The sequence below is a fragment of the Bos taurus genome, chromosome X (genome assembly GCF_002263795.3).
Source record: "Bos taurus isolate L1 Dominette 01449 registration number 42190680 breed Hereford chromosome X, ARS-UCD2.0, whole genome shotgun sequence".
Taxonomy (NCBI): domain Eukaryota; kingdom Metazoa; phylum Chordata; class Mammalia; order Artiodactyla; family Bovidae; genus Bos; species Bos taurus.
Window position 1 is genome coordinate 74,409,936 of NC_037357.1, and position 26,803 is coordinate 74,436,738.

The 26,803-nt window shown below is 37.1% G+C and overlaps 1 protein-coding gene across 5 annotated transcripts in view; it reads right to left on the bottom strand.

Annotated features, from left to right (window-relative positions):
• ATP7A (ATPase copper transporting alpha) overlaps positions 1-26,803 on the bottom strand; it is a 130,846-nt gene that overhangs the window by 49,850 nt on the left and 54,193 nt on the right. For 2 of the 5 annotated variants that reach the window (XM_059883520.1, XM_005227972.5), the window contains exons 2-5: positions 25,491-25,631; positions 7,149-7,638; positions 5,900-6,625; positions 714-920 (exon numbers count right to left, since the gene is read on the bottom strand). In XM_059883520.1, coding sequence (XP_059739503.1) covers positions 714-920; positions 5,900-6,625; positions 7,149-7,638; positions 25,491-25,610 — 1,543 coding nt within the window. In that variant the 5' untranslated portion in view covers positions 25,611-25,631. Of the gene's footprint in view, positions 1-713; positions 921-5,899; positions 6,626-7,148; positions 7,639-25,490; positions 25,632-26,803 lie in introns of those variants that run through there. The other 3 variants (NM_001192852.1, XM_059883521.1, XM_059883522.1) reach the window with 3 other exon arrangements.

Consider the following 26,803-nt stretch of genomic DNA (forward strand, 5'->3'; position numbering starts at 1 on the left):
GGAAGAGAATAATTCTAAAACTTGGCTTTGGTCCAGTGCTTGTCCTGGGTATAGTAACACTGAAAATTATGGATTCTAGCTGTTAGTTTTAAGCATAGCTTTATCAGAAAATTTATGTTTCTTAAAATCCACTGCAGCCAAGGTCCATAAAGAATAGCAATCTTATGTATTTCCTTCTGCTGCTGCTGCTGCTAAGTTGCTTCAATCGTGTCCAACTCTGTGTGACCCCATAGACGGCAGCCCACCAGGCTCCCCTGTCCCTGGGATTCTCCAGGCAAGAACACTGGAGTGGGTTGCCATTTCCTTCTCCAATGCATGAAAGTGAAAAGTGAAAGTGAAGTCGCTCAGTCGTGTCCGACTCTTAGCGACCCCATGGACTGCAGCCTACCAGGCTCCTCCATCCATGGGATTTTCTAGGCAAGAGCACTGGAGTGGGGTGCCAGTGCCTTCTCCTTTCCTTCTGCTCTTTGACTACAAATTTCACCGATATTAAAATGCAGCCATGAGATTAATGAGACAGGAACTATATCTAAGGGAACAAAAACACTAACAAAAACTGGCTATCAGCAAGTCAAGGTTGTCCTATAAATCACTGATAAGTCTTTATGAGGCCTTGGCAATAATCATAAACATGGTTACAAAACACATAAGAGGACAAAAAGGACAGAGTTCTCAAATTAGTACATAAAATAGCAAGTTTAAGAGTGTCTTACCTTCTTCTCGTCTTAAATTCCGTTCAATGTTTGCTACACAGGAAGCACAAGTCATACCAGTGACCTGTATATAACACTTGGATGAAGTCTTTGGCTCCTCCTTGTCATGAATTGGTGTCATCATTTTGGTGTGAAATTCATTAGTTGAGGTCAAAAGTGGCATTTCTGATGAGGGCTGAGCTATTACTACCAATGGCTCATTTGTATCTGGTGGACAGGGAAAGATTCTTTTCATTTGAAGTATTCTCCAGCTGCACCCTTGTCATTTATCACGATCCACACACACCTCCCGGCACTGTCAACGCTGCTGCAGCTGCTGCTGCTAAGTCGTTTCAGTCGTGTCCGACACTGTGTGATCCCACAGACAGCAGCCCACCAGGCTCCTCTGTCCCTGGGATTCTCCAGGCAAGAATACTGGAGTGGGTAGCCATTTCCTTCTCCAATGCATGCATGCATACTAAGTCACTTCAGTCGTGTCCAACTCTGTGCGACTCCATGGACAGCAGCCCACCAGGCTCCTCTGTCCACAGGATTCTCCAGGCAAGAATACTGGAGTGGCTTGCCATTTCCTTCTCCAGGCACTGTCAATCCATTCCTTTAAAACTGTCATGGACCTAGAGCCCTGTGCAATGCTATCTTTACACTTTCCAGGATGTGACTTCCAAGTTCAACACTGCCCATCCCAATTCTTGGGAAAATCGGAACCAGCTGAATAAACAGAACTTTATATCAAGATCTTCAAGCCCATTATCTCTACCTCAAACTCCAGTAGACAGTGGTTTATTAATAGAAAGCTCTTTGTTTTATAATGAATTTCTATCATTATGTTAATGATTTAAATACTGGCAGTAAAGCAATTCGTGTAAGTGGGACAAAAAGCAATCTGCAAAACAGCAATGCAGTACAATGTCATTTAAAAATTGTTAGAGTGCATACACGAAAACATGCATAAGGAAGCCTAGGAAGGTACATAGCAAACTACTAGTAGAGGCTATTTCTGGGGAATGAGGTTATAGCAGGAATAGAATAACAGAAAGATGAACAAATTTCCTCTATAGACACTGCTGTATGCTTGAATTTTAACAATAATACATAGTGTTTTTTAAATTAAAATGTCTTTGGTGGACAATGGAAGAAGAGGCAAGGAGTAAGTCAGCAATAATCTTAATTTTTCACAAAGTAATCAGAGAATTTTTCTGTAGAATGTTTATGGACTGTGAAACAGTGGAAAGCATCTGTCATCCCAGAAGCTCCCCTGCAGTCTTAGCGGAGACTTAGTTTATCCATTTCAGTATTAATCATCTCCCAAGAAGGGAGAAAGTATTCTTTTTAGCACATCCATGTACCTGCAAAAAAGCTAAAGATTTTCATCTCTACTGCAGAGATAAGGAGGAAAAGAAGTGATGTGGAAATTTCCACCTACGTGTTACTTCTTTCCCTTTGGCAAAAAACTGATTCAAGTCTATTTGGCTAGTCCATAGAGGAAACCCTTCATAGCAGAGCTGGTTTTTAGGATACGGAAAAAAGGCATCTTTTGAAGAAACTTTAACAAAAGCCTGACCACTTTCATAACAAAAGCCTGACTTCTCAAATCAGTTATAACAAAGGCTCTTAAATTTTGACATACAATCACCTGGGGGATCTTGTTAAAATGCAGATTCTGATTCAGTACATTGAGGGTGAGGCCTGAAATTCTGTTCCAATAAGCTTCCAAGTGATGGCAGTACTGCCAGTCTGGGTATAGCAAAGGACACTTTAATAGCAAAGGATGAGATTCTCCTAATTCCAAAATTAGACAGTCTCTGATCTTATATGTGAATCAATTCAGAAAATGATATTCATTCAGATTACAAGAGTATTATTTAGAACAAAGAGGATAAAATTTACCAAATAGTACCAAAAATTCAAAAAGGAGGCTCATTTGTCCCAAGGAAATAGCTTTGGCGTGGGGGAAAAAACATTATTTTAGTCTAGCCAGGAGCTTATTCATTCTATCATAATTATAATGAAGATTTAAAATTTTGAACTTGGACAATGAAAAGAAAGTTTATATTACTAATTACTTTAAGTCTTATTCCAGAGTAATTTAGTTATTTCAGGTACCTGCTGCTGCTGCTGCTGCTAAGTCGCTTCAGTCGTGTCCGACTCTGTGCAACCCCATAGACGGCAGCCCACCAGGCTCCCCCATCCCTGGGATTCTCCAGGCAAGAACACTGGAGTGGGTTGCCATTTCCTTCTCCAATGCATGAAAGTGAAAAGTGAAAATGAAGTTGCTCAGTCGTGTCCGACCCTCAGCGACCCCACGGACTGCAGCCTAGCAGGCTCCTCCATCCATGGGATTTTCTAGGCAAGAGTACTGGAGTGGGGTGCCATTACCTTCTCCATTTCAGGTACCAGAAGTAACTAAAACACCATCTGCAATTTCACACTCTAGAAGTACAGTATTGAATTAAAATAAGTCATAGAGGTAACCCCTTTTAGTTACAATGGCATGATTTCTCAACAAAGATTCAAAAAATTTTGACCTTTACCCCAGTGAATGTGGCAAGAAGAGCAAATGCTTCCATCTTTCACAGAGGCAGTACAGGTGTTAAAAAGCCACAGTGAATTAAATGGCTAGTTTCTTTAAACTGGCTTTTCTATAAACTGTAGCAACACTGCTGCTGCTGCTGCTGCTAAGTTGCTTCAGTCGTGTCCGACTCTGTGCAACCCCATAGACGGCAGCCCACCAGGCTCCCCCATCCCTGGGATTCTCCAGGCAAGAACACTGGAGTAGGTTGCCATTTCCTTCTCCAATGCAGGAAAGTGAAAAGTGAAAGTGAAGGCGCTTAGTTGTGTCCGACTCTTAGCGACCCCATGGACTGCAGCCTACCAGGCTCCTCCGTCCATGGGATTTTCCAGGCAAGAATACTGCAACACTACTTATCCATAAATGAATTCAAAAGAAGACTGACTCTCCTGCATGTGAGGCAACAATCAGAAAAGAATCCAAAAATTTCAAGAAAGGGTTTCAAGTCTGATCCTCAAAACTGGCAGGTTTAGTCTAAAGTAATATGAATAAATATATAATCAGAAAATGGCTTAAAAACAACTATGTTTATGTTTAACTATAAACATCATGTCTGCAACTTACTCTCAAATGATTCAGAAAAAGATAGCTACACGTGTGTGTGTATTGTGTGTTTGAAAATATGTCTATCTGTCGATAGAGAAAAAGAATGATAAAACAAATGCGGCAACAGTGTTAACAATGGAATCCAAGTAAAACTGGTAAACAGGAATTCTTTGTACTATTCTTGCAGTTTTTCTGTGAGTTTGAAATTAAAGATTAAAAAGTTACAAAAAAGGAAAAGGAATTTAATTGAGTATTTTGTTTACTTTAATTGGTTAGTGAAGACAACTTCATATATATCTTTTCACGATAACGACGATATTGATGGTCATGATAAAAAGCACCTCCTATATTTCTATTTCCTTTATTAACATTTATGGTCCACCCAGGACTGGTATGACATGAAGGCGAAATGCAATGATCCCTCTAAGTCTATAGGAACAGGTTTCAGAGTGGTAGACTATGAAGCCTGGACCAGCGTTGACACTAGCATTCAGAAAATGGGCAGCCACAATTCTGGTGGCATCTTAAATTCTGATTGATCTATAGCAGAAACACACAATGCAGTCAATTGATATTAACTTTTTATCCCAATAATATGGGTTACTGTAGTCACAATTCATAAGTTATTTTACGGTCACAATCACTTTGCCAAGGTTTTCTACCTATTCATCATGGCTTTTAACATGTTTGTTATTGTTGCTGCTTAGTCTCTAAGTCATGTCTGACTCTTTTGCAACCCCACGAACTGTAACCTACCATGCTCTTCTGTCCATGGGATTTCCCAGGCAAGAATACTGGAGTGGGTTGCCATGCCCTCATCCAAAGGATCTGCCTGACACTGCAACTGAACCCATGTCTCTTGCACTGCAAGTGGATTCTTTACCGCTGAGACACCGGGGAAGTCCAATGACACTGTCTAGAAATTAGTTATTCAACTTTTCTATTAATATTCAGAGCAAGAAATTTCATTTAGGGAATTTCCAGTTTAATTAGGGGCTAGGTTCAATTCTAGTTCAAAACAAGTTCACATGGGCAAATTCCATTGGATATACATCTCTGGTTTCAGTTCAAGGTAAGAGCTGCCAGAAAACAGGAAGACTTTGGGCCAGTTCTAGAGTCAGGTTAATTAGAATGCCTAAATTTGAAACCACAGCTTAAATTCTACTATTTATCTCTACTATTTTCATTTTCTTTTTAAAATTTTTGTTTGCAATATAGTTGATTTACAATGTTAGTTTCAAGTGTACAGCATAGTGAATCAGCTATACATATACATATATCCACTCTTTTTTTTTTTTTTAAGATTCTTTTCCCATATAGGCCATTACGGAGCATTGAGTAGAGTTCCCTGGGCTACACAGCAGGTTCTTATTAGTTATCTGTTTTATATATAATAGTGTGTATATGTCAACCGAATCTCCCAATTTATCCCTCCTCCCCTTATCCCCTGGTAACCGTAAGTTTGTTTTCTACATTTGAAGCTCTATTTTTTCTTTTAAAATAACATTTGCTTCTCCCATTTTATATATACATAAATACATACAAATATACATATAACCCTGTCACAAAACACTTAAAATACATAGGAAAGCACAATGAAAACAAATTATCACCTTTATCCTACCACTCAAAAATAACTACGATTAAAATTTTGTTCATATTCTACCAGGAATTTTAGTCATATACATAAATAACATATACATAGCATAAATCCTTATACATGTGTTTATAAAATTTTGACCATGACTTTTTCACTTGCTTTTTCATTTAACAAAATATCTCACTTTCCCGTGGCATTAAGTATCTTCAACACCATAATTTTTATGGCTTCAGAGCATTTCCTCATATGGAGGTATCATGCTTTATTTAATGTTTCTAGTTTCTATATAATTATGCAAACATCATTATGCATCTTTATATATGCTTCATATATGCTGCTGACATATGTCATATTTTCAAAAAGTAGAACTGCAGTGCCTAGTACTTATTTTTCACTGATAAAAGCCAAAAGAATTGGCAAAGTATAAATAAAAGAACATTAGAGGAATCAAAGAAAAAAAATGATAATTACCTGACAAGGAAGCATCAAATCCCATGTTTTCTATTGCTTCTCTCAAGGTTTCTGGAGAGGTTAGTAAAGGATCATACTCAACAGTCCCTTTGCCATTTGCAAGTGATACTTGTATGGATTTTACACCTGCCTTTTTTGATATGACACCTTCAATAGACTGCACACACGAATTACAAGTCATGCCATCAATGTTTATCACAGTTTCTTGAGTTAGAGGCTGGCTAACTATGTTCAAAGGACTCTTTTGAAGAGATGAGCTGGAGGGAGAGTTTGAGGTACTCTCAATTTCACTTGCACTACTAACTCTATATTGCCCTTGTGATATGGCCTCTATTGCTTTTCTCAGTGTTTCTGGAGTGACTAAACTTGCATTGTACTTTACTATGGCAGATTTATTCTCTAAAGAAACTACTACACTGCTTATATGTTGGAGTGTAGATAAAGCACTTTCAATATTTGACACACATGATTTACAATGCATGCCATCTATGGTGAAAATGACTGTTGAATTACTGGTGTATGATGGACTCTTTTGCTGTGATCCTTCTGAGGATTTGACTGGTGTGTTCTTTAGACGTTCTATGTCAATAGCTCCCAATTTGAGGTACTTGGGCTGTTTTTTGATGAATGCTGTAAAGCCCACAACTTCAATCTGCTTTTTTATTTCCTCTGCTGTGATAAGATGGGGTTGATAAACAACAGTAGCTTCTTGATTGTCCAAGGAAACTAGTTAATAAAAAGAAAAACATTTAATTCAGTTATTCCTGGGCCACTTCAGAAAACATTCTGTAGACCAAATTAATACCACACATAATTGTTTCTCTCTCATTGTTGTCATTATCCTTTCTTAAAATAATTCTGTTCTTTTCAGAAAATTTTACTGATGTGGACTAGAAAAAAGCAAAAGATGTGACCACTGTATCTGCGGTCTCCAAGTTTCTGCATGCCTGAATAGAAACAGAGGTCAAGAGGATCCTAGGTATGTTGCATTAAGAACCCTGAACTCCATGAATGCCACCTTGGCTGCCATTTATGCTAGTTCAAGATTCATGTAACTTTTAATTATAATCATTAACTTTACTTGACACTAATTCTGGGAATACACTGTTTCTCAGACTTCAGTGAAGCAGCAACATTCTAGTCCCAGAGATTCAAAACCCATGCTTAAAGGAAAATGCTAAAGTTCAAAGACCAAAACAGCAAACCAAGCCATACAAAGCAATCAAATAAACAATATCAGTCATATTACCTTTAATTCGCTGAACACCTTGCAGTTTCCCAATTTTTCCTTCAATGGTGCTAGTACATGAATGGCAGGTCATCCCTTCCACCTTCATCTTCAGCATGACTTCACCTGGTTGAGCCATACTATAATCTTCGCAAGTTCCTGACTTTTTTTCCAGAGTTCCAGTATCTAAACTGAGATCAGGAACCAGCTCTACTATCTGATTGGCATTCACTATAGAAGGGATTATTGTCACCACTGCAGTTCTCTGCTGAGGGGAAATTTTAATATCTGTCACACCCTTGGTCTTGAGCAATGTGCTTTGGATATGGTCCCATGGCGGAACCAGTGAAGCAGTAACAGTCAGAAACACAGTTTCAGTTAAAACAGGGAGAGGCTTAGGATTGTGGAGAATAGCATCAAAGCCCATGTCATCAATAGCTTCCTGCAGGGTCTTTGGAGTTTGTAGTTTTGGGTCATAAATAACAGTTGCATTTTTTTCTTCCAGTGAAACCTTTTGGAAGGAAATTGCAGAAGTCATTTTAATTAAATTTTATGATATGGAACTTAAAATTATAAATCATTACACCACCGTAAAGAATGAAACAAATAATTAAATCAAATAGAGTTTCTTTATTAGTTCTCATCTTTCCTAGTCACTTTAGAAAGCAGCACAAAATGTCTTATGTACCTACAGGAATGGTAAAGCTCTATGTAGGTGTACTTGACTCAGGTAATGATCAGGCATTTGAAACGTGCACAGACAAACACACCCTAGAATTTCATAACAGAGAACAAACTACTCTTCATCTCCTTTCACAAAGTATTCCAACACTTAGCATTCTACCAATTCAAAAGATAATTTCAGGAAAGAGGATCAGCTACATAAAACAAATTGGAAATCAAGTTTAAAGTTTTAAAATGTTCAATTAAGATAAACTTGTTGCAAGAAAAGGTATAAACATGCTGGTTTATGAAGGCAATATTCATAGGGTTTTGTAGCAAGTATTTCTATAACCTTCTAAGTCACTATAGTCCAGTATTACTTTTGTGCAAAATAAGAATATATAATTTTTCCTGATTTGATTATTAAAATAATGATTGTATTCTTAAAGCTCAGCAACTGAATATAATTTAACTACTACCTGGACATCTTACCCTGCATCTCTTTGGGTAACATATGGGTTATAAAGATTTATGAAGTAGTCATACATACATACACACACACACACACACACACACAAAACTGGGTTGAGAGTCAGAAGATTTGAGCTCCAGTGTCAATTCTCCACTTATTAGTTAACCACACTCACTAGCCCTACCATCATAAAAATGAAGAAATGTGCTCTACTATCTTCCAGGGTTATTATAAGGATCATATGAGTAAACAGGAAAGTAGTTCTTTGAAGCAGTAAGTCATATAAAAGTAAACACTGAAAAACCAATATTTATCAAACACTTATTATATGTGCCAGGAACTAAGATTCTCATGATACAAAGCTGATCATGACATAGTCACAGGGAGCAATGCTAGAACAGAGGACAGAGAAAATGAACACCCATTCATCCCTGGGAATGTGTGTCAAAAAAGCTTCTTAGGGGAGATAATACCTGAATGTTAAAGGAATAACAGAAATTAGCAAGGACATTTGAAGCAGGGAACTCATGACAAATGTAAACACAAAATTAGAGAAAAATGAAAGGCTGCATAATTAGGTAACTGCTTTATCATGGGGGCTCTTGTACGCCAATAATCATCTGTACTTTATTCTATAGGTAATAGAGAGTCATGGAAAAGTTAAGCAGGGGAATGACATAGTTATATTTGCATTTAGAGAAGAATCATTTTGGAGTGACGTGGGTGATAGAACTGTGCTGTCCTGGCTTGGGGTAGTTAAATTAATCTATGTGTGTTAGTCGCTCAGTCGTGTCCGACTCTTTGTGACCCCATGGATTGTAGCCTGCCAGGCTCCTCTGTCCATGGGATTCTCCAGGCAAGAGTACTGGAGTGGGTTGCCATTTACTTCTCCAAATTAATCTATACATGTGTTAAAATTAACCAAACCTTAAAAAAGCAAGCAAGCAAACAAACAAAAAATTCACAGAACTGTATGCCAAAAAGAAGTCAATATGGGGGTATAATTTTAAAAACAAAAATGAAAAGATTAAAAAATTCAGTTCCTCAATTGCATTAGCCACATTTCTAGTGTTCAATGGCCAATGTTGCTGCCACAAGGGACAGAGTAAATACAGAACATTTTCATCATTACAGAATGTTCCATTGGACAGTACTGCTCTATGTACTACTCTACTTCTGATCAAGTGCCAAACTTTTAAAAAAGGGAAGGGGAATTTTCCCCCCTCTAGGCTTAAATATATCTGGTATCTCATAAACAAGTCCTGATTTTGAGCTAATCCCCCACTCCCCCTGCCAAATTTCAATTTACCAACATACCCAATGAGGAAGTGTTGTGAAAATTGATTTTTAAAAGCAAAAATCACTTTATCACCCGATGATTTGCTATACTTTTTATTGCCATAGCCTGTCTTCTAGATATAAAAGACATAAAAAAAACCAATGAAACTATGTATATAAAATACTATACAAAAAAGTTGTATTATCCTATGTTGTTTTCATGCTGCAAACCAGAAAACACTTCCTTATTTAGTAACTTCTATTTGTGTGTTTTAAGGCCAGGTCAACCATACCTAGCACAAAAAAATGTTCCCCTTTGGGATAACAGCACTTGACTTTTCCTCTGAATGTTAGATATCAAAGAGATTTTTCAAGCCCAAAGTCTCAAAGGAAACAAAAACAGGCAGCACCTTTGTGTAAGAGGAAATTCACAAAGTGTTTATCACAATACTATTCTGGATGCCAAATCCTTGAGCAGGAAGCTAAAATAGCACTGATTTACTTAACAAACATTTACTGAATACCTATTACGTGCTAGCTGCTAGGGATCCAATGGTGAGTAAAAGCAAGCACAGACTCCAAAGAACTGGAAATTGCTGGGAGCAACCTGTCTGATTCTGGGTCTGTGCCACTCTCCTTGATCACCACCAACGCAAACCACCTTCGCCTATTCCCCACAGTGCTCTGAAGTTTCAACTGCTTGTTTTTCTTCTCAGAATCTTTCACTAGGAATCAATGTTGTTTTGCTTTTTCCCAGAGGAACTATGTTTCTATTTTATCAATAGTTCCCCTGAAAATAAACATCCAAGTCTAAAATCTATAATCTATAAATGTGGCTCTTATGAAGGACTCAAGATGGTGCACTGTTCGCTATATTTAGATGAAGGTAGAAGTGAAAGACGGAGAAGGCGATGGCACCCCACTCCAGTACTCTTGCCTGGAAAATCCCATGGACGGAGGAGCCTGGTAGGCTGCAGTCCATGGGGTTGCTAGGAGTCGGACACGACTGAGCGACTTCACTTGCACTTTTCACTTTCCTGCATTGGAGAAGGAAATGGCAACCCACTCCAGTGTTCTTGCCTGGAGAATCCCAGGGACGGGGGACCCTGGTGGGCTGCCGTCTCTGGGGTCGCACAGAGTCGGACTCGACTGGAGCAACTTAGCAGCAGCAACAGGAGTGAAAGAAGAAAAGAAACCAAACACGCTCTGTGTCCTCAACAGTATTTACAGAGGTGTAGAGGGTGCTGTCCATAGATATTGTGAAGATCCATTATTTTAATGCATAAGGAGTTATTTGTCTACTGAAATGTCTAAAACATGAAATTCAAGCATCGTATACTTTATCTGTATGTAATTTCTGTATAATTTGCATAAATATAAAAAGGCTGCATCATCTATTCTCAAGTAAGAAACTTAAGACAAATCTAAGGGCTTAAGTTTCTTGAAAGACAGTTCTTTTGAGTTCTAATTTTCTACAAAAGCTAAAAACTGTGTTATTACCACTTCTTGGGTTGTCATTAGTATATTTTCTTTTGTGTATTCCTTCTCATCTGATAATAAAAGGTGATCCAATTTCCTATCTGAAGGCTAGGACACTGAATAAATTGCCCAAGAAACTCAGCAAGAAAATTAAAGAGCTAGAATTCAAATGTATGTCTCTGTAACTCCAAAGTCCATACTCTTTCCATTTATAAATGATGAGGCTAGATGATCTTTGATCTCCTTAAAAAACCAAAATTCTATGTGTGTGATTTGAGCAATTTGTGACTTATAAATAAAAATACCTGATAAGTATGAAATATTTCTAGTGTGTGAACTAAATTTTAGTTCTATGTTTACTTTTCCCCTCTACATTTCATATCTTCTCCCATACCAGTTTAAATAAAAAAATGACCAAGAGAATGTATTTCTTTAGGTTTTTACCAAGATTTGACAATTAGTATATTCTAACATTTCCCCATTTTTAAAAGTCACTTTGGGAAAGGTACTTTGCTTTAGCACACTGAAATTCCTTTTTATCCCCCCAGGAGTTAATTGATACGTCAACATAATAAATTCAGATTAGCATGCTTCTAAGCCAGTGGGGAAATCCTCAAATGGTCTAAAGCCTATTTGCTAACATTTTCATAACAACTCAATATAGAGGGATTCAGAGGTTTTGCGGGAGCTTGAAAGGATCCTGTCCTTCTACAGAGACTAAACTCAGAAAAGTAAAATGATTTATCAATAATCTTGAATTTCTAATATGTCTGATTCTTCTTGCACAATATATTTGGCCAACTAAATACTATATAAAATACATAATAGGAATCCCATTTATATTACATATGTCACAATACAAATTTTATTACTGTTTGCTGAAAGAATAATATATATATTTTAACTGAGTAACACTCTGATGTTTCAATAAAGGATACTGAAAATTAAAGTATAAGAGGAAGACATCGAGTTCTATTGATTTTATCCAATTTGACCAACCTAAATAAAAGTTACAACTTAAAATTTTTAAATCAATGTATGAACTAGCAAAAGACAATTCTTAGAGACTAAGACAACAGCCCAAAACCACTCTAAAAATTCAAAGGTCAAATGTTTTAAAATGAAAAAGATGTGGAGATTTTGTTAGTTTAAGTTGTAGTATTGTTTTTCTGTAAATTGAGTGTTTTGTCTGAATTTTCATTACTAATATAATTTCATTTTCTTCAAAAATTATGTAACTAATGAATGATTATTCATTATAAAAATGTATATACAAAGAAAGGAAATAGTAAAAGTCCTTCTTTACATGATTCCTTTACTGCTAGTTTTTAACCTTGGATTTGATATTTCTTTGATCCTTGGTTGAACTAAATCAGAAACCTAAGCCTGTTTGAATAACTGATTCTACATCTTCATGGATGGCCATTTATTACCTAAGAATTTATACAAGGCAAAATGCCTATATTACTGTAATACAGCATTTGAAAAAAAGAAATGTTCAATGGACTATCATCATTTGCCATACCAAATGTTAGAGGGAAAAAGTTCCAAATAGAAATAAAGACGGATTTCTGTATGCTGACAGGAAACAATAAGATGTATTTGCTAGGTGAAAAAAAGCAAGGTTAGAACAGTATGTATACAGTATGCTTCCATTTATATAAAAAGGAGATATACACACACATATATACACAGTTAACCCTTAAACAACAAGGAGATGGGGATGTGGGCACCCACCTCATGTATAACTTTACATTTGGCCCTCCATATCCTCAGTTTCACACTCTCAGATTCAACCAACCACAGATCGTGTAGTACTATAACACATATTTATTGAAAAAATGTGTATAAGTGGACCCGTGCAGTTCAAACCTAGGTTGTTCAAGTCAGCATATAGATCTACAAATGTTATTCATCTTATATTCAGTCTATTTCTAGGAGAATTCATACATAGGAAATTGATAACTGGTTTCTTTTGGGAAGGGGATTTTACTCTGGACATATGTTACTTATCCAATAATTTAAAAAAATAGTTAATATTAAGGGGAGCAAGGAATGTATTGATCCACAGGATGAACTTGGTAACAGCTAGCATCTAGATTGGTTTTTTTTGGCCACACTGTGCAGCTTGTGGGATCTTAGTTCCCTGGCCAGGGATTAAACCCAGGCCCTCAGCAGTGAGTCCTAACCACTGAATTGCCAGGGAATTACCTAAGTGGTCATTTTTTTAAAGGATAGTCTGTTTTAGGAAAATGGACTGCAGCCTTTATCTGAGTAAAGGAAAAAGCACACAAAATGCAGTTAAGTTTCAAGGACAAAGTAATCTGTTAATAAGGAATTAACCTTTAGAGTCATTTGGTGCTTATATCTAACTAAATTTAATGTTACATTACCACTTTCAAAAAGGCCAATCTCAGAGAAAGACCTTCACATTATCTACCCATTTTATTTTCCCCCTGAACAGACGACTGGGGTGATTAAATAAAGCTTCAAGTTAATCTCTTTAAAGTCTACAGTCTTGGCAGAACAAAAGTATAACACTCATTTATAAACTTTGCAATTTAAGACATAATACCCCAAATATATTTAAATGCTGAAGCTGCAAAGAGGTATAATCATATTCATTCTACTTATTTCAAAATTAGAGACTTCTTGACTATTCACTTGCCTTGAATCCTGCTAATTAAATCTCTAATCTGTTCCACTGCAACATTTTTTAAATAAAACAATCATACTCAATTTAACATCACAATTATATTAATTCATATCAGAGTTTTATTCCAAACACAACAAACATCTCTTTGACTTTAACATCATAACTATATTAATTCATATCAGAGTTTTATTCCAAATACAACAAACAGCTCCAAGACTTAGCTGAAACAATGTCCTCTTTAAATCTGGTTTCTGAACTGACTACTGCTGCTGCTGCTGCTAAGTCACTTCAGTCGTGTCCGACTGTGTGCGACCCCATTGATGGCAGCCCACCAGGCTCCCCAGTCCCTGGGATTCTCCAGGCAAGAACACTGGAGTGGGTTGCCATTTCCTTCTCCAATGAAGGAAAGTGAAAAGTGAAAGTGACATCGCTCAGTCGTGTCCGACTCCTCGAGACCCCATGGACTGCAGCCCACCAGGCTCCTCCATCCATGGGATTTTCCAGGCAAGAGTACTGGAGTGGGGTGCCATTGCCTTCTCCTGAATTGACTACACATTAGTCTTAATTATAATCTCAGAAACTATGATCCAGAAAATTTAAACCTTAACAGTCTTTGAGAAGTGACCAATATTTATGTGTTAACATCTTAAGCTGCATTCTGACCATAAATTATGTTCGGACAAGGACAATTCTCCATACAGTGCCTAGAAAGAGGTGAATCCACCTTTTGTGGCCTCTGAAATGTAAGCATTTTGAGGGACCTTCATTAAGGAAAATAGCACAAAACTATAAATGTAAAAACATCTGTACAAATGTAAATATTCTAAATGAGTAACAAAATTACAAGTTATAAAGTTTTGAAACTTACCAAATACCATAAAATCCACTAAAGTAACTTTTTTATTAATAATACCTCCTACACCTGTATAATATTTTCTCTTTCTACATGTTTGGCTATATATGTACTCTGCTGCTTCATTTAACAGTGATTTTGTAAAATCATTTTATATATGATTGTCAAATTTGGGAAAACTATCAAGTTTCTTTCATATATGAACAATAAGATCTCAGGGCATTTCAGAAAAGTTTACTTGTGCAGTGAACTAGTTTTAAATACTCTTTGAATTGATAACACTCATTTATCACTTTTATACTAGGCCCTAACTCCTTTGTGCCATGACCCTGGTGAGTTGGCATCATGGGTGGTAAGGACATTATCCTACCAGAACCTGTAGCACAAATTTCATTATACACAGAAACAACTAAGAACCGTGTGTGTATGTGCATGCATGCCCATGTGCGCACGCATGCTCAGTCATGTCTGACTCTTTGCGACCCCATGGATTGTAGCCTGCCCAGCTCCTCTGTCCATTAAATTCTCCAGGCAAGAATACTGGAGTGGGTAGCCATTCCCTTCTCCATTCCCTTCTTCCTGACCCAGGGATCGAACCCGTGTCTCCTGCATCTCATGTGTCTCCTGCATTGGCAGGCAGATTCTTTACCACTAGCACCACCTGGGAAGCCCCTTACAGCCAAATATTTTACTAACCCCAAACTAAACATATCCTCAATTCAGCCTATTAATCAGATCCCCAAAATGCCTATGGCACATCCAATACTACTTACATAAAAGGGAAGTCTAAAAGAGGTGGGTCGAAGTGGAAGTAGACAATGGATTTAAAAGATTGTGGTTAAATTATTTTACTTTCACAAAAACAGATAACCATGGGAACACTGCTACAATTCCTTCCAGGTCTTAGAAGGGGAAGATGCAAGTGGCAGGCTCTGACACTTAAGCTTAACTTCACCATAAATCTGTCTCTGGGCCTAGAAAGCAACACTTAGTAATATACTTTTTAAAGGAAGGAGAAAAGAAGAAGGATTACTAGTATACTCTATCATATGGGCTTTTGACTGTAGAGGCAGAGCTGGAAAAGGCAGAAAAAGCATGTCTACCTTCATTTTTAGCAAACAAATTATGAATGTACTCAGGAAAGTACAGCCTTAAGTATCTGTCACTAGGATCCATATAAATCACTGTTGATAACACAAAGTGCTTTCATGTTATAGTTCTGCTACTTTTCTTGTACAGCATAATTCAATTTAATTGCATTTTTCTGACTTTAGATAGGTCATATTAAGCAGAGGTGAATTCTGGGAAGATGCAGTAAACATAGCAGCCTTACATATGAGTGGGGTGCAATAAGTCTCTAGGGGAAAATTTATACAGGAATGTACTTGCAAATGTCAAAGAGAATGTCATCCTTTAGCTTTACATAGATAACAGGGAAAATTTAATAATCTAAACCAGTTTGTCAGAGAGTTGAGGGTTTTGGAAAATACATTAGTTGGCAGTAGACAATAAGAACCTAAGTAATTTGGAGAAAAACTATGTGAACTAGTTTCTAGATGGTTAAAACAGCTTTACTGAAATTAGCACACACTTAATTAGTAAGACCTAGCTTCTATTCTGCCCCTCAGTTCAGTTCAGTTGCTCAATCGTGTCTGACTCTCTGCGACCCCATGAATCACAGCACGCCAGGCCTCCCTGTCCATCACCAACTCTCGGAGTTCACTCAGACTCATGTCCATCGAGTCAGTGATGCCATCCAGCCATCTCATCCTCTGTCATCCCCTTCTCCTCCTGCCCCCAATCCCTCCCAGCATCAGAGTCTTTTCCAATGAGTCAACTCTTCGCATAAGGTGGCCAAAGTACTGGAGTTTCAGCTTTAGCATCATTCCTTCCAAAGAAATCCCAGGGCTGATCTCCTTCGGAATGCACTGGTTGGATCTCCTTGCAGTCCAAGGGACTCTCAAGAGTCTTCTCCAACACCACAGTTCAAAAGCATCAATTCTTCGGCCCTCAGCCTTCTTCACAGTCCAACTCTCACATCCATACACGACTATTGGAAAAACCATAGCCTTGACTAGACGGACCTTTGTTGGCAAAGTAATGTCTCTGCTTTTCAATATGCTGTCTAGGTTAGTCATAACTTTTCTTCCAAGGAGTAAGCGTCTTTTAATTTCATGGCTGCAATCAGCATCTGGAGTGATTTTGGAGCCCCAAAAAATAAAGTCTGACACTGTTTCCACTGTTTTCCCATGAAGTGATGGGACCAGATGCCATGATCTTCATTTTCTGAATGTTGAGCTTTAAGCCAACTTTTTCACTCTCCACTTTCACTTTCATCAAGAGGCTTTTTAGTTCCTCTTCACTTTCTGCCATAAGGGTGGTATCATCTGCATATCTGAGGTTACTGATATTTCTCCCAGCAATCTTGATTCCAGCCTGTGCTTCTTCCAGTCCAGCGTTTCTCATGATGTACTCTGCATAGAAGTTAAATAAGCAGGGTGACAATATACAGCCTTGACGTACTCCTTTTCCTATTTGGAACCAGTCTGTTGTTCCATGTCCAGTTCTAACTGTTGCTTCCTGACCTGCATATAGGTTTCTCAAGAGGCAGGTCAGGTGCTCTGGTACTCCCATCTCTTTCAGAATTTTCCACAGTTTATTGTGATCCACACAGTCAAAGGCTTTGGCATAGTCAATAAAGCAGAAATAGATGTGTTTCTGGAACTCTCTTGCTTTTTCCATGATCCCACGGATGTTGGCAATTTAATCTCTGGTTCCTCTGCCTTTTCTAAAACCAGCTTGAACATCTGGAAGTTCACGGTTCACACATTGCTGAAGCCTGGCTTGGAGAATTTTGAGCATTACTTTACCGCGTGTGAGATGAGTGCAATTGTGCAGTAGTTTGAGCATTCTTTGGCATTGCCTTTCTTTGGGATTGGAATGAAAACTGACCTTTTCCAGTCCTGTGGCCACTGCTGAGTTTTCCAAATTTGCTGGCATATTGAGTGCAGCACTTTCACAGCATCATCTTTCAGGATTTGGAATAGCTCAACTGGAATTCCATCACCTCCACTAGCTTTGTTTGTAGTGATGCTTTCTAAGGCCCACTTGACTGCACATTCCAGGATGTCTGGCTCTAGGTCAGTGATCACACCATCAGGATTATCTGGGTCGTGAAGATCTTTTTTGTACAGTTCTTCTGTGTATTCTTGCCACCTCTTCTTAATATCTTCTGCTTCTCTTAGGTCCATACCATTTCTGCCCTTTATCGAGCCCATTTTTGCATGAAATGTTCCCTTGGTATCTCTAATTTTCTTTAAGAGATCTCTAGTCTTTCCCATCTGTTGTTTTCCTCTATTTCTTTGCATTGATCGCTGAGGAAGGCTTTCTTATCTCTCCTTGCTATTCTTTGGAACTCTCCATTCAGATGCTTATATCTTTCCTGGCCCCTAGCACCAGCCATTTCAGCTCAAGTGGAGAAGTTTAATTGATTTCACTTGAGGATAAGTCAGGTACAGATGTCATACTTATTCACTGAAATTAAATTATTCATTTTTTTTTAATTTTATTTTATTTTTAAACTTTACATAATTGTATTAGTTTTGCCAAACATGAAAATGAATCCACCACAGGTATACATGTGTTCCCCATCCTGAACCCTCCTCCCTCCTCCCTCCCCATACCATCCCTCTGGGTCGTCCCAGTGCACTAGCCCCAAGCATCCAGTATCGTGCATCGAACCTGGACTGGCAACTCGTTTCTTACATGATATTTTACATGTTACAATGTCATTCTCCCAAATTTTCCCACCCTCTCCCTCTCCCACAGAGTCCATAAGACTGTTCTATACATCAGTGTCTCTTTTGCTGTCTTGTACACAGGGTTATTGTTACCATCTTTCTAAATTCCATATATATGCGTTAGAATACTGTATTTATGTTTTTCCTTCTGGCTTACTTCACTCTGTATAATAGGCTCCAGTTTCATCCACCTCATTAGAACTGATTCAAATGTATTCTTTTTAATGGCTGAGTAATACTCCATTGTGTATATGTACCACAGCTTTCTTATCCATTCATCTGCTGATGGGCATCTAGGTTGCTTCCATGTCTTGGCTATTATAAACAGTGCTGCGATGAACATTGGGGTACACGTGTCTCTTTCCCTTCTGGTTTCCTCAGTGTGTATGCCCAGCAGTGGGGTTGCTATTTTTAAAGTTTTGAGAGTGAAGGTTGCAGAGCTATTTTTTCCATCCTCTTTTCTAATTAACAAATTGCAAAAATATCTGTCTGATTTTTGGACAGTTACAATTAGTGAAAAACTGCAAAATATTTTTATAAATTTGAGTATTTTGAATACAAACACTTTGGAGAAAACCTGTAGTAGAGTTAATAAAAGTTACCTGTCATCTCTCAGCTTTTCCAACTTGGCTCTCTCTTCAAAACAAATTAAAGGCAGCCATGTCCTTAGGCCAGGGAGGAGGGGAGGAGGCAATCAGAAAGCCTCTAAGATTGTAGTTATGCCAAGGTAGATGGTAAATGAGGCTTCCCAGGTGGCATTAGTGGTAAAGAACCTGCCTGCCAATGCAGGAGACGTAAGAGACACTGGTTTGACTCTTGGGTCAGAACGATCCCCTGAAGGAGGGCATGGCAACCCACTCCAGTATCCTTGCCTGGAGAATCAGAGGAAACCCTACATTTGGAGCATGTGAAAGTGAAAACTAAGTATTCACATGGATACCTACAGGACAGAAAACTCAGCAAAAAGCATATTACACTATGTAAAGAAAGATTTTCCTGCCACAACCATCAACATAGTCTCATCTGACCAGAGTGTGTAGTTTAGTAAGCAAATGAGAAACAGTACTTTCTTCCCAAATAGTAAAATGGATACAGTTTACTTTGTCCTCTCTGGCCAAGATGAATATAAGATTTAGACATGGAAAAAAACACATAGAGTTTCAGATGTAGAAAATAACTGTCAACATATTGGCAGCACAACATGTGGTGAAATTTTGTATCAAATTCCATGAAATATCACTATGTGCCAATTAGCCAATTTTTTTGGTAATAAAAACAAGGCAAACTGAAGCTAATTTGCTTAAGATCTTATGAGACGTATGAATCACAGACAAGAACACTGTAAGGACAAGAAAGCATGAATCCCGTACTTCACTGAAAAGCTAAAATCCATTTGAAATCTCTGAAGAAGGGGTAAAAACTTAATGTTTAGATTAAGATTAAAAGAAAGAACTCCCATAAGTATTTGATCTGGAGATACACAAAGCATTCTGGTGTATGCTCGAATTTAATGATTCGAGCATTTAAAATATATAATGAGCTTCTTATTATTAGAATCCATCAGATTCCTAATTCTAAATCCTGTAGTAAATCTGATGTCCAGTTAGATAAAGTTCCCTTTAGAATATTTACATCTACTCTGGGCAGCATGTCTAAAATTTATCTTTTGCATATGGATCTGAACTAGTCAAAGAAAAACCTTTTTAGGACTGATGCAAGCTGATCAAATTCCAAAGTTGCATTAACTTTCTGTCATCATTGTAATGAATACTGAATAAAGGAAAAATTACAGAAAACTTCCAGTAAATAGAACCACAACCAATATAAAGTTGTTTTAATGATGATGAAAGCTTAAACAATATATTAAAACAATAAGTACATTATACAAATGAAGATACAACTCAGTTAAAATTACACATTGACTCATTAAGCCCTGGAAATAAAAATAAACATGCTGAAGAGTCAGCATTTCACAGTATATTTAAGAAAAAGCCTCCATATATTAACATCATTATAGTAGAAATCCCCAAACTTTTGGCAAGGAGATATTGTTAACGTCTTTGGGCCCTGGGATACAAGTTGAAGAGATATAGGAGAGAACAAGTGGGGAACCAAACTGAATGAAGCATGGGAAAGACTGCTGAAATTATGCTCCAAACAATGCTGAGAATTCTGAAGAGGGACAAGAAAAAAGGAAATGGACAGGGGGCAGCAAAAAGGCTTGAAAATGGCATGGAGATATACTAGGAATTTCCAATCCATTAGTCAGGGATTTCCTGGTGGCTCAGACGGTAAAGAATCCTTCCACAGTGTGGGAGACCTAGGTTCGGTCCCTGAATTGGGAAGATCCCCAGAGGAGGGCATGGCAACCCATCCAGTATTCTTGCCTGGAACATACCCATGAACAGAGGAGCCTGGCATGCTGCAGTCCATGGGGTCGCAAAGAATTGGGCATGACTGAGCGACTAAGCAGAGTCAGGGACCTCTACCTTAAACAAAGTACAACAGGCAGGAAGGCCCAGAACAAATCTTCAAAAGCATCAGCAAAATACATTATCAAAATCAAATGATGCTGTCATGAAAATAAATAGCAAGGAATTCTGTGGGTGACAGGTACAAGTTGTACTTCTGTGTATGTTTGAAATTTTTCATTAAAAGTATTATTTGACCAAGTTGGGCTTATCCTGGGAATGCATGGCTAGTATAACATTTGAAAATCAATCAATGTAATTCACCATATTAACAGCCTTAAGGAAGAAAAACAATATGATCACCTCTAGATGTAGAAAAAGCACTTGAAAAAATTCAACATCTATTCATGATTACAAATAAAAGCTCTCAGAAAACCAGGAAGAGGAAAGAATTTCCTTAACCTGATACAGGGCATCTACAAAACCCTACACTAATACAATACTTAAAGGTGAAGGACAATGTTTTCCCCCTTAATCAGGAACAAGACACAAATGTTCACTTTCAACACTCCTATTAAAAATTGTAATGGAAGTTCTAGACAGAAAATGAATAAAAGACATACAGACTAGAAAGGAAGAAATAAAACTATTTTTATGCCCTGATGATATAATTGCTTATGTGGAAAATCTCAAAGAATCTACAGAGAAGCTAACAGATTTAATGACAGTTTAGCAAAGTTCAGGATACAAAGTCAACATACAAAAACCAACCGCATTTCTGTATGTTTGTAATGAACAACTGAAATTAAAATTTTTTTAAAAGTACCATTTAAACATCATCTAAAAACAGAAAATACTTAATGTAAGTTTAATAAAATATATGCAGGATCTGTACAATGAAAACTACAGATCCCTGATAAGGAATACCTAAATAAATGGAGAGCTATATCATGTACAAAGGTTTGAATACTTAGTATTATTAAGATGTTAATTCTATCCAAATAGATCTATAGAATCAACACAGTCACAGTCAAAATCCCAGGCTATATTTTTGTAGAAACCTATATACTGATTCTAAAATTTATGTATACAGGGAAAGAAAATAGAATAGCCAAAACAATTATGAAAAATAACAAAGTTGAGAAATTATACTACTTGATTTTAAGGTTCATTACAAAGCTACAATAATCAAGATTGTGTGATATTTACAGGACAGACACACAGATCAATAGACCAGAACAGAGTATACAGAAATATATCCATAAGTATATGGTAAATTGAGCTTCAACAAAGGTGCAAAGGCAATTCAATGGAGAAAAAATAAACTTTTCAACAAATAGAGCTGCTTAGCAAACTGGACACCCATATTTAAGACAATTAACCTCAACTCATACTTCATAATGTATACAGATTATGGATTAATTAATTAAAATGTATCATAGATCTAAATGTAAAATCTTTTAGAAGACACAGGTGTAAAATCTTTGTGATCTTGGGTAAGGTCAAGATTTCTTAGCAATGACACCAAAAGCATGCTCCATAAAAAAAGTGGATAAATTGGAATTCAACAAAAGTAAAAACTGCTGCTCTGGGAAAGACACTTTTAAAAGATTAAAAAGTCAACCCACGGACTGGGGAAAAAATTGGAAGACACATATCTAAGAGAAGACATATTCAGAATATATAGAAAACAATCAAAATTGAACAATAACAAAACATGCAGCTAAAAATTTCACAAGAGGTTTGACAGACATTTCACAGAGAAGGTATACAAGGTATACAAATGCCTAAGAAGCACAAAAAAAGATACTCAATATCGTTATCCATTAAGAGAATGAGAATTGAGATACCACTACATACCCACGAGAATGTCTGAAACTAAAAGGACTGGTAACACAAAGTGTTGTAGAGAATGTGAGAAAAGTGGAATCCTCAAACATTGGTGGTGGGAACATAAAATAGTATAGCTACTATGGTAAATCATTTGCCAGTGTCTCAAAAAGTTGAACATACACTTACCACATGATAGAACAAATCCAATCCTAGGAATCTGCCTAAGAGAAATTAAAACTTATGTCCACACAAAGATTTGGATGTGAACATTCAGAGGATTTTTCATAATCACAAAAGAAAGTGAAAACAATGCAATGTCTCTCAATAGATGAATGGGTAAACAAACTTTGGTACAATCCACACAAGAGAATAATGCCTCAGAAACAAAAAGGAAAGAGCCAGTGATACATGCAACAACATGGATGAATCTCAGATGCACAATGTTAAATGAAAGATGCCAGGCTCAAAAGACTATATATTATATGATTCCATTTATATGGTAGTTTTTAAAAATTAAAGCTATAGGAACAATAAATAAATCAGTGCTTATGAGGGTCTAAAAGTAAAGGAGAATGATTTCAAAGTAGGTTACCAACTAGATTTAGTAAATGAAAATATAGGACAGACCCAGTTAAATTAAATTTCAAACAAATGACAAATAATCTTTAGTGTAAGTATAACTCATGCAATACAATGGTTCTTAAACTGTGGTCCCAGAACCACAGATATAGTTAAGTTCTTAGGCCCCATTCAGATCTACTACTAAAACAGAAACTCTGGGTGTTTTATGTTTTAAAGCAATCTATGTTTTACAAGCCTTACAGGTGATTCTCATGCTGTGGTTTGAGAAACACTGTTCACTATACCTGTTACTGGCAAAAAAGAACCATAAGAAGCTAATATGAAGAGAAAGGGGCACATGAGCCTGTTTGAAAATCAATTTGCCATCATCAAACAATAACTAAAGAGCCAAAGGGTATATAACAGAGGTTCTCTGAGAAGGGACTACAGGAGTGATCTTCAACCAAGGGCAATTTCATCCCTAGGGAATAGTGGCAATGTCTGGAGACATTTTTGGTTGTCACAAGTGGAAGGAGAGGCTACTGGCATCTCATGGTTAGAGGCCAGGGATGTTGCTAAACATCCTTCAAAGCACTCTCCTAAGACAAAGAGTTATCTGGCCCAAAATGTCAACAGTGCTGAAACTGAGAAAGTTGGACTTCATCAAAACATATTTTTAACCCCAAAGGCTTTAACATCAAAGACACCTTTATGAACATGGAAATAGAAAAATTAAAAAGACAGTGACACATAAAATATAATTCAAGGTATCTCATGCCAAAAATACTAGAATTATTCTGAGAAGAATTTATATAGAGAATAGTGACACAGAGCTAAAACAGCAATTTTGTGGTAGGAAGCAAGTTGATGATGAAAATACCAGGCTTTTTTTTTTTTTGGAAGTTATGTGACAGAATAAATTGGAGATCACAAGTTTGAGAACCATATGCAAATTAAAATGCATCTGTAAACACTGTATGACCAGAAAACATTCTGGCCCAGGAATCATGGAACTTGAGTTCTAGTTTTATCTGGTATTAGGTAGCTGTGTAATTTAGCACAAATCACTTCCTTATCTGGGCTTCAGTCTGTCCATGTGTAAAATGAGGGGGTTAGACTACTTAAGTCATATCTAAGACCACTTGCAGCTTTAACACACTATGTCTATGTCAAAAAAAAAAAAAAAAAAAAAACGAGCACAGGAAACATTAAAAGACATTTTTTACAGGATATAGGGGGCATGGTATCATTTTGTTTCCTTTGGGGTAGTCCTGTGCTGACTTTGCTACTTTTGGCTTTTGTGTTTAAAAGGTGTTAAACAAAGCTTGCTACTGCTGCTGCTGCTAAGTTGTTTCAGTTGTGTCTGACTCCTAGTGACCCCATGGACTGCAGCCTACCAGGCTCCTCCATCCATGGGATTTTCCAGGCAAGAGTACTGGAGTGGGGTCCCATCGCCTTCTCTGGTTTCTCTGTAGTGAACATGAATTGTTATTATAATTATTATACATAAGTAAGAAAAGCTATGGGGTCACGAAGAGTCGGACATGACTGAGCGACTTCACTTTCATTTTTCACTTTCATGCATTGGAGAAGGAAATGGCAACCCACTCCAGTGTTCTTGCCTGAAGAATCCCAGGGACAGGGGAGCCTGGTGGGCTGCTGTCTACGGGGTCGCACAGAGTCAGACATGACTGAAGCGACTTAGCGGCAGCAGCACAAAGAAACTATAATATATGATAAATCACTCTTTTTCACTAAGTAGGACTCTGAGATGAATTACAGCAGGAATTTGTTAAGATTGTCTAACAAAAGTCTATTTTAGTTTTGCAATTAAAAACTAAAGTGAAATGTTTAGAAAATGAGTTACACTTTGTATGCATGTTCTTAAGGAAGACTACATTATTACTAAACATACTAACTGTCATGATATAAAAGAGAAAGAAACCCCATGATCCTTCCTTTGAGAACATGTATTTTAGTTTAATATGACATCAACAGTAATAAAAAATACTGTTGTTGTTGTTCAGTCGATAAGTCTTGTCTGACTCTTTGCACACCAGTATAAAGTTTGTTCAAACTCATGTCAGCACCTATACTTATAAAATATAAACTGATACAACCATAACATCAAGACTCAATCTTCAGATGTTTTTAAATTTTAAAAATATATAATTTATTATTGCCTTTAACAAGGAAATAAGTTAATGGGCCAAAGAAAACTTACTCAGCTTCACGGTTTGAAGTATGACTGTCTTTATGTCATACATGTTAGTGTTTCTGCATCTATTTCAGTGTTAGAAGTATAATTTCCAAGAAGAATTCCAGTCAACAGCACTGATTTCCAAGGAGTAACTTACTTTAATATGATGTACACCATTCAGTTTTCCAATCTGCTGTTCAATGGTCCAAACACAGGAACTACATGTCATTCCCTCAACAGAGATGGTGACAGAATTCACACTCACACTCAGATCCATTTTGATTTCTTCTTTACATTCCTATTAGAAACAATAAACTTATTAATATCAGCCATGGAAATAACCCTTCCTCTTACATGTACCCCTGTGTTCACTGCAGTGCTGTTTACAATAGCCAAGACATGGAAACAACCTAAATATTCACCAACAGATGAATGGATAAAGATGTGGTACATACAGTGGAATATTACTCGGCCATAAAAAAGAATGAACCATGCCATTTGCAACATGGATGGACCTAGAGATTATCATACAAAGTGAAATAAGTCAGACAGAGAAAGACAAATATCATATGATATAATTTATATGTGGCATCTACAAAAATGATACAAATGAACTTATTTACAAAGCCAGAAGCAGACTCACAGACTTAGAAAAGGAACTTATGGTTTTGGGGGGGAAGGTGGGAAGCAGGGATAGATTGGGAATTTGGGACTGTCACATATACACTGCTAAGCTGCTAAGTCACTTCAGTAGTGTCCGACTCTGTGCAAAGCCATAGACGGCAGCCCATCAGGCTCCCCCGTCTCTGGGATTCTCCAGGCAAGAACACTGGAGTGGGTTGCCATTTCCTTCTCCAACATATACACTACTATATTTAAAATAGATAACCAATAGGGACCTACTGTATAGCACAGGGAGCGTCTGTAATAACCTAAACGGGAAAAGAATTTGAAAAAAGAATACATACATGTATATGTATAACTCAATCACTTAGCTATATACCTGAAACTAACACAAAATTGCTAATCAAGTATGCTCTAATATAGAATAAAAACTTAAAAAAAAAAAAACTTTAAGTTAAAAGAAAAAGAAAAAAGAATCCTTCAACATTCCCACCTGCCCAACTGAAAATACACTACTAATATACCACGGTTAGCATTCTTTTCTCTCGCCTCATTTTACTCCCATCCCAGCACTTTTAGGTCACCTATTCCTTTGATTTAGTGCTTTCTTCTCTTAGATATCTGCTTAGCTAACTTCTTCATCTCTTTCAAGTGTTTACTCAAATCTAATCTTCCTAACGAGTCTTACACTGACCACCTTGTTGAAAATTGCAACCTACATCCCTTCCACACACACACATACTTTAATTCCCCTTATTTCTGCCCTCTTTTTTTCTTATTTTCATAGAACTTAAAACCTTCTAATAAGCTCCATTAATTTACTTGCTATGTTTATTGCTTATTATC